Genomic DNA, 18,390 nt, shown 5'->3' with positions numbered 1-18,390 from the left:
TACTCGAATTTTCAACTGCAGGGAAGGTTGAGGCTCCTAACCCCGTGTTGTTCAGGGGTCAGCTGTACTTTTTCATTTAATAAATCAACAGGGCAATTCTAGCATTCTGCAAAAGCATTTTTTTTCCTGTTTCATATGCTTTAGACAGATTTTTCCCACCTCTTTCCAGATACTTCTGCTATGCCCCGTGGTACTCCATTATATGGGCAGCCATCATGGTGGGGGGATGATGAGGTGGATGAACAAAGAGCTTTCAAGTCAAATGGCAAACCTGAAGAGAAAAATCGTGAAACTGGAACATCAGGTAAAAAAATCTCAGACCATGACGTTAAGTAGGTGTTTTAGGAAGAACTTATCATCAAAGCAAAAATCTGTCTACCCTTAAAAGAGATGTCTCCTATTCTTTAATATGATAATAATAGTTGATGAATGTTTTAATGACGTTGTCATTTTAAATTAAATTTATTTATTATGAATGATTCTCTCATAAAGTATTAATTCTAATATTTTTGTAAATCACTTTTATTTAAAATATTTTTCCTTATGTAACTTATTTATGAGGGTGTTAAAACTTGATATATAGTTAAATAATATAATTGGGCATTTTAAGTATTTTTAAATAATTATTAAAATGTTTTAATTATACCAAAATAGTAACTACAAACTAGTTTTGTGTGTTTTCATTAGATTCACAAACATATAATCATATTTTTAAATGAAAATTTTTTATTATGTTCAAAATGTTGTATGAAGTTTAAAACTTCTTTAAAATCTCAGTGTGCCCAATTTGTTGGGGTATGTTAGCAACAAGATTAGCTGTTCAGCAGCCAGAATGAAGAAATAATTCTAGATCACATTCTCAGATTAATAGTCAAGGAACATAATCTTTTGTTGCTGGAGAAGTTTAGTAATGAACTAAGTGAAAAGCCAGAAAATCAAGATTTCCAGGAAATAAATGGAGGTATCAGTTGTCTATCACACAAGGACTTGACAAGGACATCAACACTGAAGGATGAACAACCAGTTTCCGTGATAATAGCAGATAAGGATTAGAACTGGAGGAATTAAATACAGGCACCAGGGAGCAGTATGGAAAGCCAGCTTTGACTCTGAGTCAAGGATAGATTCCATCAGAAGTCCTGTCAACTTTCTACCTTTGACCATAATTCTACAAGATAAATAAGAGATTTTTCTTAGCTGGAGAATAAGAGCACTGGTTCTTAAATATGCTCTAATTTTACCAGGATACAAGTCTTAGAAAGCTGGCCTTATCAACTTGATCTCAAAGTGCCCCAAAGTGAAAGTTGTGAACTTTGCAAGTAAATTCCCATCTCAGTTTCCTTGTTTCTGTGGCCAACACGGTTTTTTCTTCATGTTCAAGCTCACAAATTTAGTATTATTTAGCATACCCTCAAATGCAAATAATAGAAATACCACCTGAGACTAAACAGGAAGGAAATCTACTGGCTTAAATAAATAACTGAACCTCTTCAGCATTGGTTAATGCAGCATCTCAATGGTGTCATCAGCTAGCTATTTTCTCTCAGACTCTCTGCCCTTCTATTCACAGTGGCTGCATACTGAGGGAGTTTCCCCTCGTACTCATAGGCTGCTTGCCAGTAGCAGTTGGAGTGCATGCTACTTTGATCACATCCAGTGGGAAATAGCAAAGGTCGCTTCTAGAAGAACCCCTGGAAACTTTCCCCAAAGTTTTCAACACATTTGTCATCTCATTGGCCTCTCATGGGTTCAGGAGTAGGTCACCTGCTTATTTCTGAACCAATCCCTGGCAAGGGTTATGAGATTATCCTTAAGCCAATCGTACCCATCCTGAAGCTGAATATGGGGTTAGTTTTCCCCTAAGGCACATGAGCTGTATCAGGAAAGAGTTAGAGATACCTGGGAATGTTGGAGTTCTTTTAGGAGGGAGGAACAGGAAATGCATTTTGGAAGGCAGTCAAGAATGTCTACTTTATATGAAATCTTTGTGCCTTCCCTTCCTTTCACCTCATCTATTATATTGCCTACTTCTGTTGCCCTTTTTTTCCATTGAATCATAATTGAACTATTTCCAGTTTCAACCCTTCTGCAGTTAATTTTATATAATAAGTCTAAGCTGCCGTTTACTTCCTTTCTTTAAGAAACTACAGTAGCTTCCTTTTGCTTGCCAAATAGATATTATGTCAAAGTTCTCTCTAATTTTGTTCCACTTTCCTTAGCCTTGTAACCCACTACCAGTTGTATAGTGCTCTCTCCCAGTGCATTTCCACATAAAGTAGACTAATTCCTGCCTGCTCTTCTCCCACAGACATGTATACACATAAATCAGGTAGTATAAAATTCTAAAGGATATGTCTGTTTATATGTATTGCTAATATGTAACACTTTCCTTCAGTATTTTGTGTGTATGCCTTCTCATCTAAACTATAAGTTCCTTACTTCAGGGATCCCATATTATTTTATCATTGTGTACTAGAGCCAACTAGGAGAAAGAGAGAGAGGGAGAGAGAGAAGGGGAGGGGGAGAGAGAAAGAAAGGAAGGGAGAGAGAGAGAGGGGAGAGTGAGAAAAAAAAAATGTACCAATAATTAGGTGGTTAACTTAGAAGAAAACACAGCAGAATTTAACTGTTGCCAAATTCTGAAAATAATTGTAATACTGAGTTTATCTAGCCATTAAAGATCCTTCCACCCTCACACACAAAACAACTTTTGAAATCTGAAATACATATCTTCTAGAATACAATGCATGTAATTACAATAAATGGAAATACAGTAAATGTAATTTTTGTACTGGAGACAGAACCATGATTTATTAACAACAGCTAGCACTTCAGTGGTGCTTGCTTTATCCAGACACTCTTCTTAGTGCCCTGCATATGTTTAATCATTTAATCCTCTCACAGCGATACCTAAAAGTAGTTACTGTTATCATCCCCATTTTATAAATAAGGAAACGGCGGCAAGGTGATGTGAATTTATTCACAAGGTCACCCTGCTAGCAAGTAGTGTAGCTGGGATTCGAACCCAGGTAGCCTGACTCTCGAGTCCATGCTCTTAACCACAAACAGTTAACATTTCAGCCATCATTACACACACACACACACACACACACACACACACACACACACAGATTCACTCCAAAAGAATATACTTCGTAGAGTATAAAGATTAAAACAAGCACTCCAAAACCAAATTGACATAAAAAATTGATCTCTCATACCTAAGTGTAATGAAATGAATTTCAAACTGTGAAGCATCCAGTAGTAATTTCATCCGTGTGAATGAAACTAAATTCTTAAATGATTATCAGCTTGTGTGCCATGTCTCATTGAGTATCTTTTCTGCCAGATGACAAAAGCTGTCTCATAATCTTGGGATTATTTTTGAGTTAGAAGGAATTAAGTGATGTACGTCTTCTGTTAAGTAACTTGAAGCACTCTGCCAGATTCAGCTGATTAAAAGCCTTAATGAGAGTCTCATTTGCTTTCTTATATTAGTGTGAGGATGTTATTGTTCCAGATTTATTATTTGTAATTTTTTAAAATATAGGGTGAGAGAAACAGTTTACTAATCTGAAATAATTTATGATGCCAGCAGATATTGTAGAATCAAATTTGAAAATGTATATTGAATGCTATTTCACTTGGTCATTTTGAAATTAACGTTTTTTGTAGTGTTTCAGATTATGAAATATAAATGATTAGTTTATTTGTTCTCTAAGCATGCTTTTTTGGTAAAAGCAAAAAGTGATTTGCTTCTTGGTTACCAATTTTTAGAATGTAAAATCTTAGTATTTATTTTGAAAAGTGAACATTCCAGAAAGGATAATAGAGTATCTACTACCTAGTAACTTTTTATGTCCCTTTCTGTGGGTCCATGTGTATCCAGAATCTCCTACCAATTTACCTTAAAGCCCAAAGAAACCTAGAAGCAAATATTAGAGCAATCAAGTTCCCCTGAAATTGTGTGAATATTTGAGTCCTATTAAAGGAGAATTTGTCCTCATTTTAGTTCAGGTATGCTCTTCTACCTTCTAACTTGGTTTAAACAGTTTAAACATTTTTTAGGTTACAATTAAAGGCCTTTAAGTGTTGCATACATTTTGAAAAGGTGTGTACAACTGTGAAGAGTAGATTTTTGGCTCTTTTACACTGATTTTTAGTCTAATTAAACTAAATTTGAAAACTTTTTTGAGTTGTAGTTCCTTTTTGGTAAAAGGAGTTTCCCAGTCTTTGTAATTTGAAGTACTTGAATATACTAGGTTGGATGGATATCTTAAGCAGAATTTACCTTCATAATTATAGTCTTTATTATCTCGAAATAGCTTAATATTTCATTTAATTTAGTACAGAAGAATGAAGGGAACATATTTTCTGAATTATGTATATTATAAGGTTCCCTGGAAGGTCACACAGTCATAAAATACCTTAAGAATTTAAGGATATTGCTCTTCTGATTTAGATAAACATAATTAATTCTAGCATAATCAGTTATTAAATACTTTTAAATATCTAGCAATTGAGATTAATAATAAAATATTGGTATAAATAAAATATTAGTATTTTAGTATATAATTTAGTTTACTTTAGTATAAACAAAATAGGTTTTGAAGAGAAATGCATGTTAAATTCATAAATTTCAGAATATGTTTTGCCAGTATACTGAGAGAGGAAAGCTGTTTGATTTTTCTATGTTAATTTAGAAGACCCCTAATAATTTTTCTAGTGGGCGTACAATTCCCAAATATACTAGGCCCACAGTTGATCTGGTTTTATCATCTTCAGAGAAATGAATTCCTCTACATAATGAATTTTCCAGATGACTGAACTTTACTTTTACAACTGAAATTTTTTTTTAAGTTTAACCATTTCCTAAATTTCTATTAAATGAATTACCAATGTCATTGCCTTCTTAAGCACAGAAGGCTGAATATAATTTAAATGTTTGCTTTATGACTCAGAAGCATCATTATGAACATCAGTGATTGAACTGTGATACATTACAGTGATGCCTTTGGGAGACTTGAAGTATGTAAGACTGTTTGCTCCATATACTTAATGAATGGTTCTGAACTACTGTGTTTTTGAGGCATGTGTCTGCTCTTGATTGTTTTTTGACTTATCTCGACCACTTGACTCTTCTTAGTGCAATATGTCTGACCTTAATCCTTGCTTTTACATCCCCTCCAGATTTGCCACATGTAATCTGAGTAAATAGTCAAAAAAAGGTTCTCAATGAAGGACTTTCCTGGTAGTAAAGATCACAAATATGAGGATATAGGTGTTGTCATATCTGTCTTGGGTTTTTTATTTTAGAGTTAGATTTTGGGTTTTAGTTTCTTGTTTCCCTAATTAGCTATGTTGAAGAGTTGGAGGAGGAAAAGTAAGAGAAACATTTATTTTGGTGCCTACTTTGTGCCAGACTTTTTCTGGATAACTTATCTCACTGAATCTTCACAACAATCTTATGGGTAGATATTATTTTCTCATTTTACAATGAGGAAAATGAGAATTAAGGACTGATAGAGACAGGACTTAACCTGATTTCAAATCTTCTCCCTACTTTCCACTAATCATATCATATATGCTGCCTTTCCACTCTGTTGTGCTGCTTGACATTGTTAGATAAGCGATTTTTGGTTAAATTAGGTGTTAACTTGTATAAGTCTCAGGGTTTCTAATCCTTGGAGTAAAGGCAGTTTTGAAGTAGGACTAACTTAGAAAATAATAATCTTAAAATTAGTTATGTGCAGTTGTTGATCTCTGCTTTTTTAATGTGTTATAATGTGAAAGCATATTAAAAGTATGTCAGTATTAACTGTGAAGTTTTTTTCACAAGGGAGGAAAATTGGGAACATACTCATTTGAATTGTGAATGACAAGTAAATGATAAATGCTATACCCCTAGGCCAGCTTTTTGTAGTTATTGCTTCATAGTTCAGCTACATCATTTTATTTGGGTATTCAGGTAGTGGTAGTAGGAAACTACTAACCCTTGTCTTCAGGGTTACTCTGTTACCTGTAAGGACGTGGAAAGCAAAATGAATGACTGAATGAATAAATGACGATAGATAGGATAGGTTTATTTATTTATTTATTTATTTATTTATTTAACATCTTTATTGGAGTATAATTGCTTTACATTGTGTTAGTTTCTGCTGTATGATGAAGTGAATCAGCTATACATATGCTTACATCCCCATATCCCCTCCCTCTTGCGTGTCCCTCCCACCCCTCTAGGTGGTCACAAACCACCAGGCTGATCTCCCTGTGCTATGTGGCTGCATCCCACTAGCTGTCTGTTTTACATTTGGTAGTGTATATATGTCCATGCCACTCTATCACTTCGTCCCAGCTTATCCTTCTTTCTCCCTGTGTCCTCAAGTCCATTCTCTATGTCTGCCTCTTTATTCCTGTCCTGCCCCTAGGTTCTTCAGAACTTTTTTTTTTTTTTAGATTCCATTTATACATGTTAGCATATGGTATTTGTTTTTCTCTTTCTGACTTACTTCACTCTGTATGACAGATTCTAGGTCCATCCACCTCACTACAAATAACTCCATGTTAGCATATGGTATTTGTTTTTCTCTTTCTGACTTACTTCACTCTGTATGACAGATTCTAGGTCCATCCACCTCACTACAAATAACTCAATTTCATTTCTTTTTATGGATGAGTAATATTCCATTGTATATATGTGCCACATCTTCTTTATCCATTCATCTGTAGATGGACACTTAGGTTACTCCCATGTCCTGGCTATTGTAAATAGTGCTGCAAGAACCATTGTGGAACATGACTTTTTTTGAATTATGGTTTTCTCAGGGTATATGCCCAGTACTGGGATTGCTGGGACGTATGGTACTTCTATTTTTAGTATTTTAAGGAACCTCCATACTGTTCTTCATAGTGGCTCTATCAATTTACATTCCCACCAACAGTGTAAGAGGGTTCCCTTTCCTCCACACCCTCTCCAGCATTTTTTGTTTGTAGATTTTTTGATGATGCCCATTCGGAATGGTGTGAGGTGATACCAAATTCTGGTTTTGATTTGTATTTCTCTAATGATTACTGACGCTGAGCATCCATCCTTTCATGTGTTTGTTGGCAATCTGTATATCTTCTTTGGAGAAATGTCTATTTAGGTCTTCTGCCTGTTTTTGGATTGGGTTGTTTGTTTTTTTGATATTGAGCTGTGTGAGCTGCTTGTATATTTTGGAGATAATGCTTTGTCAGTTGCTTCATTTGCAAATATTTTCTCCCATTCTGAGGGTTGTCTTTTCGTCTTGTTTATGGTTTCCTTTGCTGTGCAAAAGCTTTTAAGTTTCGTTAGGTCCCATTTGTGCGTTTTTGTTTTTATTTCCGTTTCTCTAGGAGGTGGGTCAAAAAGGATCTTGCTGTGATTTATGTCACAAAGTGTTCTGCCTATGTTTTCCCCTAAGAGTTTGATAGTGTCTGGCCTTACATTTAGGTCTTTAATGCATTTTGTGTTTTTTTTGTGTGTATGGTGTTAGGGAGTGTTCTAATTTCATTCTTTCACATGTAGCTGTCCAGTTTTCCCAGCACCACTTATTGAAGAGGCTGTCTTTTCTCCATTGTATGTTCTTGCCTCCTTTATCAAAGATAAGGTGACCGTATGTGTGTGGGTTTATCTCTGAGCTTTCTGTCCTGTTCCATTGATCTATATTTCTGTTTTTGTGCCAGTACCATACTGTCTTGATTACTGTAGCTTTGTAGTATAGTCTGAATTCAGGGAGCCTAATTCCTCCAGCTCTGTTTTTCTTTTGCAGGATTGCTTTGGCTCTTTGGGGTCTTCTGTGTTTCCACACAAATTGTGAAATTTTTATTCTAGTTCTGTGAAAAATGCCATTGCTAGTTTGATAGGGATGGCATTGAATCTGTAGATTGCTTTGGGTAGTAGAGTCATTTTCACAGTGTTGACTCCTCCAGTCCAAGATCATGGTATATCTCTCCATCTGTTTGTGTCATCTTTAATTTCTTTCATCAGTGTCTTATGGTTTTCTGCATACAGGTCTTTTGTCTCCTTAGGTAGGTTTATTCCTAGCTATTTTATTTTTGTTGCAATGGTAAATGGGAGTGTTCCCTTAATTTCTCTTTCATATTTTTCATCATTAGTGTATAGGAATGCAAGAGATTTCTGTGCATTAATGTTGTATCCTGCTACTTTACCAAATTCATTGAGTAGCTCTAGTAGTTTTCTAGCAGCATTTTTAGGATTCTGTATGTATAGTATCATGTCATCTGCAAACAGTGACACCTTAATTCTTCTTTTCTGATTTGGATTCCTTTTATTTCATTTTCTTCTCTGACTGCTGTGGCTAAAACTTCCAAAACTATGTTGAATAATAGTGGTGAGAGTGGGCAACCTTGTCTTGTTCCTGATCTTAGAGGAAATGTTTTCAGTTTTTCACCATTGAGAACGATGTTGGCTGTGGGTTTGTCATATATGGCCTTTATTATGTTGAGGTAAGTTCCCTCTATGCCCACTTTCTTGAGAGTTTTTATCATAAAAGGGTGTTGAATTTTGTCAAAAGCTTTTTCTGCATCTGTTGAGATGATCATATGGATTTTCTCCTTCAATTTGTTAATATGGTTTATCACATTGATTGATTTGCATATATTGAAGAGTCCTTGCATTCTTGGGATAAACCCCACTTGATCATGGTGTATGATCCTTTTAATGTGCTGTTGGATTCTGTTTGCTAGTATTTTGTTGAGGATTTTTGCATCTATGTTCATCAGTGATATTGGCTTGTAGTTTTCTTTTTTTGTGACATCTTTGTCTGGTTTTGGTATCTGGGTGACGGTGGCCTAGTAGAATGAGTTTGGGAGTGTTCCTCCCTCTACTATATCTTGGAAGAGTTTGAGTAGGATAGATGTTAGCTCTTCTGTAAATGTTTGATAGAATTCGTCTGTGAAGCCATCTGGTCCTGGGCTTTTGTTTGTTGGAAGATTTTTAATCACAGTTTCAAGTTCAGTGTTTGTGATTGGTCTGCTTATATTTTCTATTTCTTCCTGGTTCAGTCTCGAAAGGTTGGGCTTTTCTAAGAATTTGTTCATTACTTCCAGGTTGTCCATTTTATTGGAATATAGTTGCTTGTAGTAATCTCTCATGATCCTTCGTATCTCTGGAGTGTCAGTTGTTACTTCTCCTTTTTCATTTCTAATTCTGTTGATTTGAGTCTTCTCCCTTTTTTTCTTGTTGAGTCTGTCTAATGGTTTATCAATTTTGTTTATCTTCTCAAAGAACCAGCTTTTAGTTTTATTGATCTTTGCTATTGTTTCCTTCATTTCTTTTTCATTTATTTCTGATCTGATATTTATGATTTCTTTCCTTCTGCTAACTTTGGGGGTTTTTTGTTCTCTTTCTCTAATTGCTTTCGTTGTAAGTTTAGGTTGTTTATTTGAGATTTTTCTTGTTTCTTGAGGTAGGATTGTATTGCTATAAACTTCCTTCTTAGAACTGCCTTTGCTGCATCCCATAGGTTTTGGGTCATCATGTTTTCATTATCATTTGTTTCTAGGTATTTTGTAATTTCCTCTTGGTTTCTTCAGTGATCTCTTGGTTGTTTAATAGCGTACTGTTTAGCCTCCATGTGTTAGTTGTTTTACAGTTTTTTTCCTGTAATTGATATTGTCTCATAGCATTGTGCTCGGGAAAGATACTTGATATGATTTCAATTTTCTTAAATTTACCAAGGCTTGATTTGTGACCCAAGATATGATCTACCATGGAGAACGTTCCATGAGTACTTGAGAAGAAAGTGTATTCTGTTGCTTTTGGATGGAATGTCCTATAAATATCAATTAAATCCATCTTGTTTAATGTATCATTTGAAGCTTGTGTTTCCTTATTTATTTTCATTTTGGTTGATCTGTCCATTGGTGAAAGTGGCGTGTTAAAGTCCCCTACTCTGATTGTGTTACTGTCGATTTCCCCTTTTATGGCTGTTAGCAATTGCCTATGTATTGAGGTGCTCCTATGTTGGGTGCATAAATATTTACAATTGGTATATCTTCTTCTTGGATTGATCCCTTGATCATTATGTAGTGTCTTCTTTGTCTCTTGTAATAGTCTTATTTTAAAGTCTATTTTGTCTGATATGAGAATTGCTACACCAGCTTTCTTTTGATTTCTATTTGCATGGAATATCTTTTTCCATCCCCTCTCTTTCAGTCTGTACGTTTTCCTAGGTCTGAAGTGGGTCTCTGTACACAGTCTATATATGGGTCTTGTTTTTGTATCCATTCATCCAGTCTGTGTCTTTTGGTTGGAGCATTTAATCCATTTATATTTAAGGTAATTGTTGATATGTATGTTCCTGTTACCATTTTCTTGATTGTTTTTGCTTTGTTATTGTAGGTCTTTTCCTTCTCTCGTGTTTCCTGCCTAGAGAAGTTCCTTTAACATTTGTTGTAAAGCTGGTTTGGTGGTGCTGAATTCTGTTAGCTTTTGCTTGTCTGTAAAGGTTTTAATTTCTCCGTCAAATCTGAATGAAATCCTTGCTGGGTAGAGTAATCTTGGTTTTAGGTTTTTCCCTTTCATCACTTTAAGTGTGTCCTGCTACTCCCTTCTGGCTTGCAGAGTTTCTGCTGAAACATAAGCTGTTAACCTTATGGGGATTCCCTTGTATCTTATTTGTTGTTTTTCCCTTGCTGCTTTCAATATTTTTTCTATGTATTTAATTTTTGATAGTTTGATTAATATGTGTCTTGGCATGTTTCTCCTTGGATTTCTCCTGTATGGGAGTCTCAGCGCTTCCTGGACTTGATTGACTATTTCCATTCCCATATTAGAGAAGTTTTCAACTATAATCTCTTCAAATGTTTTCTCTTCCTTTCTTTTTCTCTTTTTCTTCTGGGACCCCTATAATTTGAATGTTGGTGTGTTTAATGTTGTCCCAGAGGTCTCTGAGATTGTTCTCAATTCTTTTCATTCTTATTTCTTTATTCTGCTCTGCGGTAGTTATATCCACTGTTTTGTCTTCCAGGTCACTTATACATTCTTCTGCTTCAGTTATTCTGCTATTGATTCCTTCTAGAGAATTTTTAATTTCATTTACTGTGTTCATCTGTCTTTGTTTGCTCTTTAGTTCTTCTAGGTCCTTATTAAACGTTTCTTATATTTTCTCCATTCTATTTCCAAGATTTTGGATCATCTTTAGTATCATTACTCTGAATTCTTTTTCAGGTAGACTGCCTATTTCCTCTTCATTTGTTTGGTCTGGTGGGTTTTTACCTTGCTCCTTCATCTGCAGCGTATTTCTCTGTCCTCTCATTTTGCTTAACTTACTGTGTTTGGTGTCTCCTTCTCACAGGCTGCAGGTTCATAATTCCCATTGTTTTTGGTGTCTGCCCCCAGTGGGTATGGTTGGTTCAGTGGATTGTGTAGGCTTCCTGGTGCAGGGGAATGGTGCCTGTGTTCTGGTGGATGAGGCTGGATCTTGTCTTTCTGGTGGGCAGGACTGTGTCCAGTGGTGTGTTTTGGGGTGTCTGTGAACTTATTATGATTTTAGGCAGCCTCTCTGCTAATGGGTGGGGATGTGCTCCTGTCTTGCTAGTTTTTTGGCATAGGGTGTCCAGCACTGGAGCTTGCTGGTCATTGAATGGAGCTGAGTCTTAGCATTGAGATGGAAATCTCTGGGAGAGCTCTCACTGATTGATATTACGTGGGGCCGGGACGTCCCTGGTGGTCTGATGTCCTGAACTCGGCTCTCCCACCTCAGAGGCTCAGGTCTGACACCCGGCTGGAGCACCAAGACCCTGTCAGCCACACGGCCATCCAAGAAGGATAGAATGGAAGCTGAGAAGTCAGCAGAAGGCAGGTCTAACAGGTTTGATTCTGAATAGAATACAGCTGAAAAGTGAATATTAGGAGATTAATTGTAAAGTAGATTCTCCTAAAGGTGCTGAAAATTGCAAGAAATCACTTGCCGAATTTGAGCAAGCATCAGAGCCTATAGGATAGGTTTGTAAACCAGTTGTACTGTATGAAATTGATCAAGTACAGTTCATGATATATAGTAAATAAATCAATGTATGAAAAAATAAAAACATTAATGAGTTTATTAATATATGTAAAGTAGTTAATGCATATTACTCTCATGGAAATTTTAAGTGACAGGCCTTCAGAGTAAACACTCAAGTGGATACTTTAAGGAAAAGATAAATGAACTCTGTAATAAAGAAATTTTTAAAACGTAACTTAGGTTATTAAGAATCCTGTATATCCTCTTACTCCAGAAAACGTGTAGAATTATTGCTTTGATAGTGTAGTGGGGTTTTTTTGTTTTTTTTAATTAAATGATGTTTAATTAATTAATTAATTAATGTTTATTTATTTATTTATTTATGGCTGCATTGGGTCTTCGTTTCTGAGCGAGGGCCCTCTCCAGCTGCGGCAAGCGGGGGCCACTCTTCATCGCGGTGCGCGGGCCTCTCACCATCGCGGCCTCTCCTGTTGCGGAGCACAAGCTCCAGATGCGCAGGCCCAGTAATTATGGCTCACGGGCCCAGCCGCTCCGCGGCATGTGGGATCCTCCCAGACCAGGGCTCAAACCTGCGTCCCCTGCACCGGCAGGCAGACCCCCAACCACTGCGCCACCAGGGAAGCCCAGTGTAGTGTTTTTAATACACTTTTTTCATTTTCAGTAGTGAGAAAAAGTAGATTTTGAAAAGGATAATTTTTATGTTGAAAATTGTTTTTGTTATATATTCTATTTACTGTCTGTGTAATTTGCTTTCACTTTTTTTTTTTGGAAGTGGAACTTGATGTCTTCTAATACCCTATGCCACACATTTGACTACAGAGATGTTGCTGTCCCATTCTTCTATAACCTAAAAGCAAACAGCTTAATGACTGTTTCACATTCACAGTATTGCTAAGAAACTGATTATAGCACCTGAAGAATCCCATCAGTATTTAATATTTGAAAAAATGTGTCAAGACCAAATACTTCACTTAATTAGAAAATGATTAGAAACAACCTCGTCCCCCCCGTATTGCCTTTCCTTCCTAATAATTTATCTGCAAATGGTTTTTCTATCTGTTTTTAAAAGGAATGCTTTTTTGAGCTTTAGGGAAATATTTTTCATTTGAATTCACTCTTTACCATCTTGATAGTAGTTCTTTTGTTTCCTGAAAAAACGGGGCAGTTTAATCTTTAATTTTTTTTTGCATTTGCTTAAAGCATTTCAGTTATCATTTTCATTTATGTGCCTTCGCATATTTTATATATAAATGCATTTATCTTTATACCTTCATATTTGTCCCTGGGGCAACAGAGGAATAGTGTTCCAGAATTGCTTACTTATGCCAGCTCTTGTTGATCTGAGATTTATAATTCAGCTTTCCTCCAAGAATTTTGACACTTGGATGTATTCTGCTGTATAGAAATGTACATGAATTTCCTTTTGGAATTAATTGGCTGGCAACTGAATTGTCTATTTTTAACTTACTTGTTTTCATACTGCTGCTTGAATTGCAATGCCACAAGCAAACCACATGTTTTATCTTTACTCATTCTTTTATTCTTTATAAAATGTGTCTATTTTCTTATAAGGATCACATATTGGTAATATTATTTTTGTCCTGGTAATATTATTTTTGTCCTTCTAAAAGTAATGTCTCTGAATGTGATGGTGATGAATGGTAAGTGGAATCATTATGTCCAGAACATTGCTTACATATTGACATCATGTTTCTTTCTTCATTTGAGCACCTGTTCTCCTTTGGAAATTTACTTGTTTTCATAGATATTTCAGATATTTCATCCTCCTTACTTGATAAGGAAGTTTATATTTTTTTCTATCTCTCTGTATATGTACATTGAACATGCATATCCATCTCCATTTGATTTCAGTTCTTTTGTACTTTGATGATTTCTGGATCCAAGTTGGAAAAAATATGGACCTAGCCATGCAAGGTCCACCTCTTAACTTCTTTGCTATCCTTTGCCACTGCTGCTGCTTATCTTGCATCTCCTATTGGTAACTGAATGCTACATTTATAATCAGAATTATTTCTCTTCTGTGACATTTGCCATTCTTTTTCATCCAGACTATGATCTGCCTTCTGATTTCCATGGAATAATACAAGTGGCCATTACTATACTCCTTCAAGTGCTAGAAGCTTCCAAATATTTTGAATTTTCTCTTATTTTTCTTATTAGGGTGCAGCATAGATGCCAAGCAAGTTGAGGAACAATCTGCAGCTGCAAATGAAGAAGTACTTTTTCCTTTCTGTAGGGAACCAAGTTATTTTGAAATCCCTACAAAAGAATTTCAGCAACCATCACAAATAACAGAGAGTACTATTCATGAAATCCCAACAAAAGACACACCAAGTTCTCATACAACAGGTGCAGGGCATGCTTCATTTACCATTGAATTTGATGACAGTACCCCAGGGAAAGTAACTATTAGAGATCATGTGACAAAATTTACTTCTGATCAGCGCCACAAATCAAAGAAGTCTTCTCCTGGAACTCAAGACCTGCCAGGGATTCAAACTGGAATGATGGCACCGGAAAACAAAGTAGCTGACTGGCTAGCACAGAACAACCCTCCTCAGATGGTATGGGAAAGATCAGAAGAGGATTCCAAAAGTATTAAAAGTGATGTTCCAGTTTACTTAAAAAGGTTGAAAGGTAAAGTGAATTGATCATTTTAGAACTTGCTATTTTATGGTAAAGTTCAGTCTTCACAGTTACCAAACTACTATTAGATAAATAATTACATGGTATAAAGCTTCTGCATTTTTGAAGGTTTATATTTGATTTTAAAGCTCAAACACCAGCCATACTGCCCACATCCAACTTACTCATTCAAAACAGTCTGCCTTCATTTTCTTGCCAAAACCAGATTGGTTTTGTAAATTTGTATGTATGCCATTAAATATGTTTCTTTTTCTTATGGAAATAAAAGATTCATTCAGTTCACCAGTGGAATTCCCTAGAAGGCAGTTCTCATCATTTTCTTGACTTAAGGAAAAGATATATTCAATTCTGTTCTTCTCTATTATGTGCTTCCTGTAAAATGGCAGTATGTAGATTTTGAAAGTTTTAAGCCATTGGATAATGGGCTGACAGTTCTACTTTGGTAATATAGTCACATTGTTGGTAGAGTGTTTCAAACTGTTCTCAGGTTATTACTCATGTCATGAAACAAAAATTTTTTTGTTTAGAGATACTGGGAATTAATTGAATTAAGAATTTTTTCACTAGTAAGACTTTTGTAAAAATTGTAGTTGAATGTTTATTTGTGAAATAATTATTATATATGTTTTATTAGTATAATACTTGACCAAAGTTAGTAAAATCTTTCTTTATACCTGTACATCGAAGTATCAACTGATCATTTTTTTCCATTGATTTTGCTAATTAAATTAATTTAGAATTTTCTGAATACAGTTTTACGTTAACTCTATCTTAATTTTATTCAACAAGCTGTCTATAAGGGAAAAGATTGCATGTTAATCTGACCATTCTGTTACTATACAAAAAGTTAAAGAGCTTTAAAAGAACACTCGTTGAGGTCAGAGATTATATATTACTTACCTTATATCTCTTTCCTGGGGCTTGAGTATGTGATAGGTACTCAGTAACTTGAATAAACAATGAATGACTTCACTATCATTGACAAGACTGACCCTGGTTTAACCTGTACTTTATGGCTTGGGATTCTGTTCAGCTAATGAAGAAATACCTATTTCTGATTTACTTCTAAGGCATTTCAGGATAGTGAGATGGTGTGACTACCTAATTCTTTGTCAGGTCCTATTTCTATATTTAATTATAATCATAAGCAATTACCTGGCATATGAACTTTTAACGTGATTGTTGTCTTTACTCCTACTAGATAATAACAAATATATAATTGAGACCTATACCTGTATTGATATATATAGGTTAAAGCTCACAAATGAAAGCTACCCATTTGTAAATTGATCATTTTTATGAATTGGATAAGATAATACTGATATCCTCGTATAATGTAAAAAGTACTGTGAACTTTGAAAATTTAGAAATGACATCGTCTTTTTTAGACCACCCTTAATAAACATACAAAACTGAGCTAAAATATCCTTTTAAAAGCCACCATTAAAAAGTACCTTTATGGGACTTCCCTGGAGTTCCAGTGGCTAAGACTCCGTGCTTCCACTGCAGGGGGCACGAGTTCCATCCCTGGTGGGGGAACTAAGATCCCGCATGCCACTCAGTGTGGCCAAAAAAAAAAAGAAAAATGAAAAACAAAAAACTTTTATTACATCCTTTTATTATAACTGTATTTTTAGTTGTAATAACTGTTTTCTGTTTTAGCTGTTATTTTGATTCCATATAGAGGCATTAATGCTCACATTCACACTGTATTTATACATTCGTTATTAGATATTTAAGAACCTTACCAGAAATTATACAAATTATTATTATCCCTCAAAGTTGATTTATAAGTAGATATACATTCTAGTATGTTGCTATTGCTTAGAACCCTGCTTTTGGATTTGCTGCCTTCAGGCCATTTTACAAACCATCCAAGAAAATGTCTTTGTGAATATAACTCATTTTTGATCCAAGATAGATCCATTTTATTTCTTCAGACATATTTATGAATGACATTTTACTTTTCCCCAAAGTCAGAGCTGCCATCATTAGATAAAGATTTTCCACAATTTAAGATATCAAAAGTATATATCTAGTCTCTAGATAAATATAAGTATAGCAAATTGTAACAATATTACAATAATAGACTTTCAGCAACTGCTTAGTCAAAAACTTGAAAGTAGGTAAAACAAAACAACTTTGCTCCTACAAGAGTGAAGTGCATGTGCTTTGGGACAGTTAAAGAAAATAATGTTCACAAAGCCCATACACTTTTACCCTTTAGGAGAGTTGCAGCTTTTTTTGGCCACAACTCCTGACTAGGTTACAGCTAATCTACCCTTAAAAATACTGAAAGAACTTCAACATATTAATGCCTGATTAATAATAGACAAAACAGAAAGAATCTTGTTAAGAACAGTTCCCAGTGATTTTTTTTTTTTGTTAAGTAAGAACAGAAATTGCAGTTCGGATCAGATGTGTTATCTTCTATAACACTGAGAAATGCAAAAAGAATAATAATTTTTGAAAAAAGAAAATGGCTAATCTATAGAGAATTTTTAACCTATAACTTAAAGAAAAGATACTGAAAGGACCTGACACCAAATAAGTGCCAAATTTTTGTATGGTGTTACAAGAACTAAATTCTGTAAAGATGGCATTTTCATATTGTGTACGTGTGTGATATGGGTTGTCTGGTCTTACTACACATGAAATGTGGGAGTTGAGTTATTTACAGCTCTCACAAACTGGATTCCTTTTCAGTGCGTCCAGTGCAATATGAAATAGGTTGTACAATGTCCTGTTTTTAATGAGTTTTGTATTTGAACTAGTAGTTTTGTTTGGTTCTGCATTCCATCTGCCTATCCCTAGCTTAATTACCAAGGCACAAATTCCATTAATTAAATTAAACACCATTTTTTTCCTTTCAGATTGCATTTTCAGTAGTTGCTACTTTGAAGAAAGATTTCAGATTTAGTCCTGGAAGTATTGGAATACACGTGGTTGACTAGAGTAATTTATAGCTTTCTTCTAAAGAGCTATCATTTAAGCCCTCATTTGTGATTCAGCCCTCATTTGTGATTCAATCTAAAACATGCATAGAATAACTCTTGACTTTCCATTAAATTCATGCTATAATAATATAATAATTGTAATTTGATTATTTCTTCTAGTGTACTTATTATTTAGATAATAAGAATTCTAAATCAGTGAAAAATCAAGTAATTTTCATAAACTTTCACATTTAATCCCTAATAGAACTATGAAGGGTAACAAAAAAACCTCTGGTAGGAAGCTGATGTTTTCAAAATTCAACTACAGTATTCTAACTTGACTCTATATGCTTAACAGAGAAGACATATTTTTATCTAGTTATATTTAGCACCATGCCATTTGTCTGGTAGATTTATGTAGGATTTCATAGACTGCGCTTTTCCATGCTAGGCCTTTTAGCATGCTTTATTTAACTCGCTGAAGCCACCAGAGTTTAAATGAGCACACATGCAAAATTGCAAAAATTCTCATAGCTAGAAAGAGGTTTGTAAAGAATTGTACAATAATTGGTGGAAACTACAAATTTGCATTTTTATATTAAAAAGGCAAGGTATGCTATACTTTTGGAAGTTTTGAACGTCACTGAAAGTTAAGTTTCATCACATTTTTTATGGCATTTGCATTCTCTTTTCCTGTGTAATGATAAGCACTTCAGTGGGATCACACTTTTTTCTGTCTTTTTCTCTTTAATGCTAAAAATAAATTTTTGATTGCT

At 34.9% G+C, this 18,390-nt stretch overlaps 1 protein-coding gene across 15 annotated transcripts in view; it reads left to right on the top strand.

Annotated features, from left to right (window-relative positions):
* Positions 1-18,390, top strand: part of CEP170 (centrosomal protein 170) — a 147,448-nt gene that overhangs the window by 78,586 nt on the left and 50,472 nt on the right. For all 15 annotated transcript variants that reach the window (XM_059940752.1, XM_059940754.1, XM_059940785.1 and 12 more), the window contains 2 exons: positions 170-304; positions 14,193-14,669. In XM_059940752.1, the coding sequence (XP_059796735.1) occupies positions 170-304; positions 14,193-14,669 (612 nt within the window). The remainder of the gene's footprint in view (positions 1-169; positions 305-14,192; positions 14,670-18,390) is intronic.

The sequence above is a fragment of the Balaenoptera ricei genome, chromosome 1 (assembly GCF_028023285.1).
Source record: "Balaenoptera ricei isolate mBalRic1 chromosome 1, mBalRic1.hap2, whole genome shotgun sequence".
Taxonomy (NCBI): domain Eukaryota; kingdom Metazoa; phylum Chordata; class Mammalia; order Artiodactyla; family Balaenopteridae; genus Balaenoptera; species Balaenoptera ricei.
The sequence above is the reverse complement of the archived record's forward strand: the minus strand, read 5'-3'. Positions and strand labels throughout refer to the sequence as shown.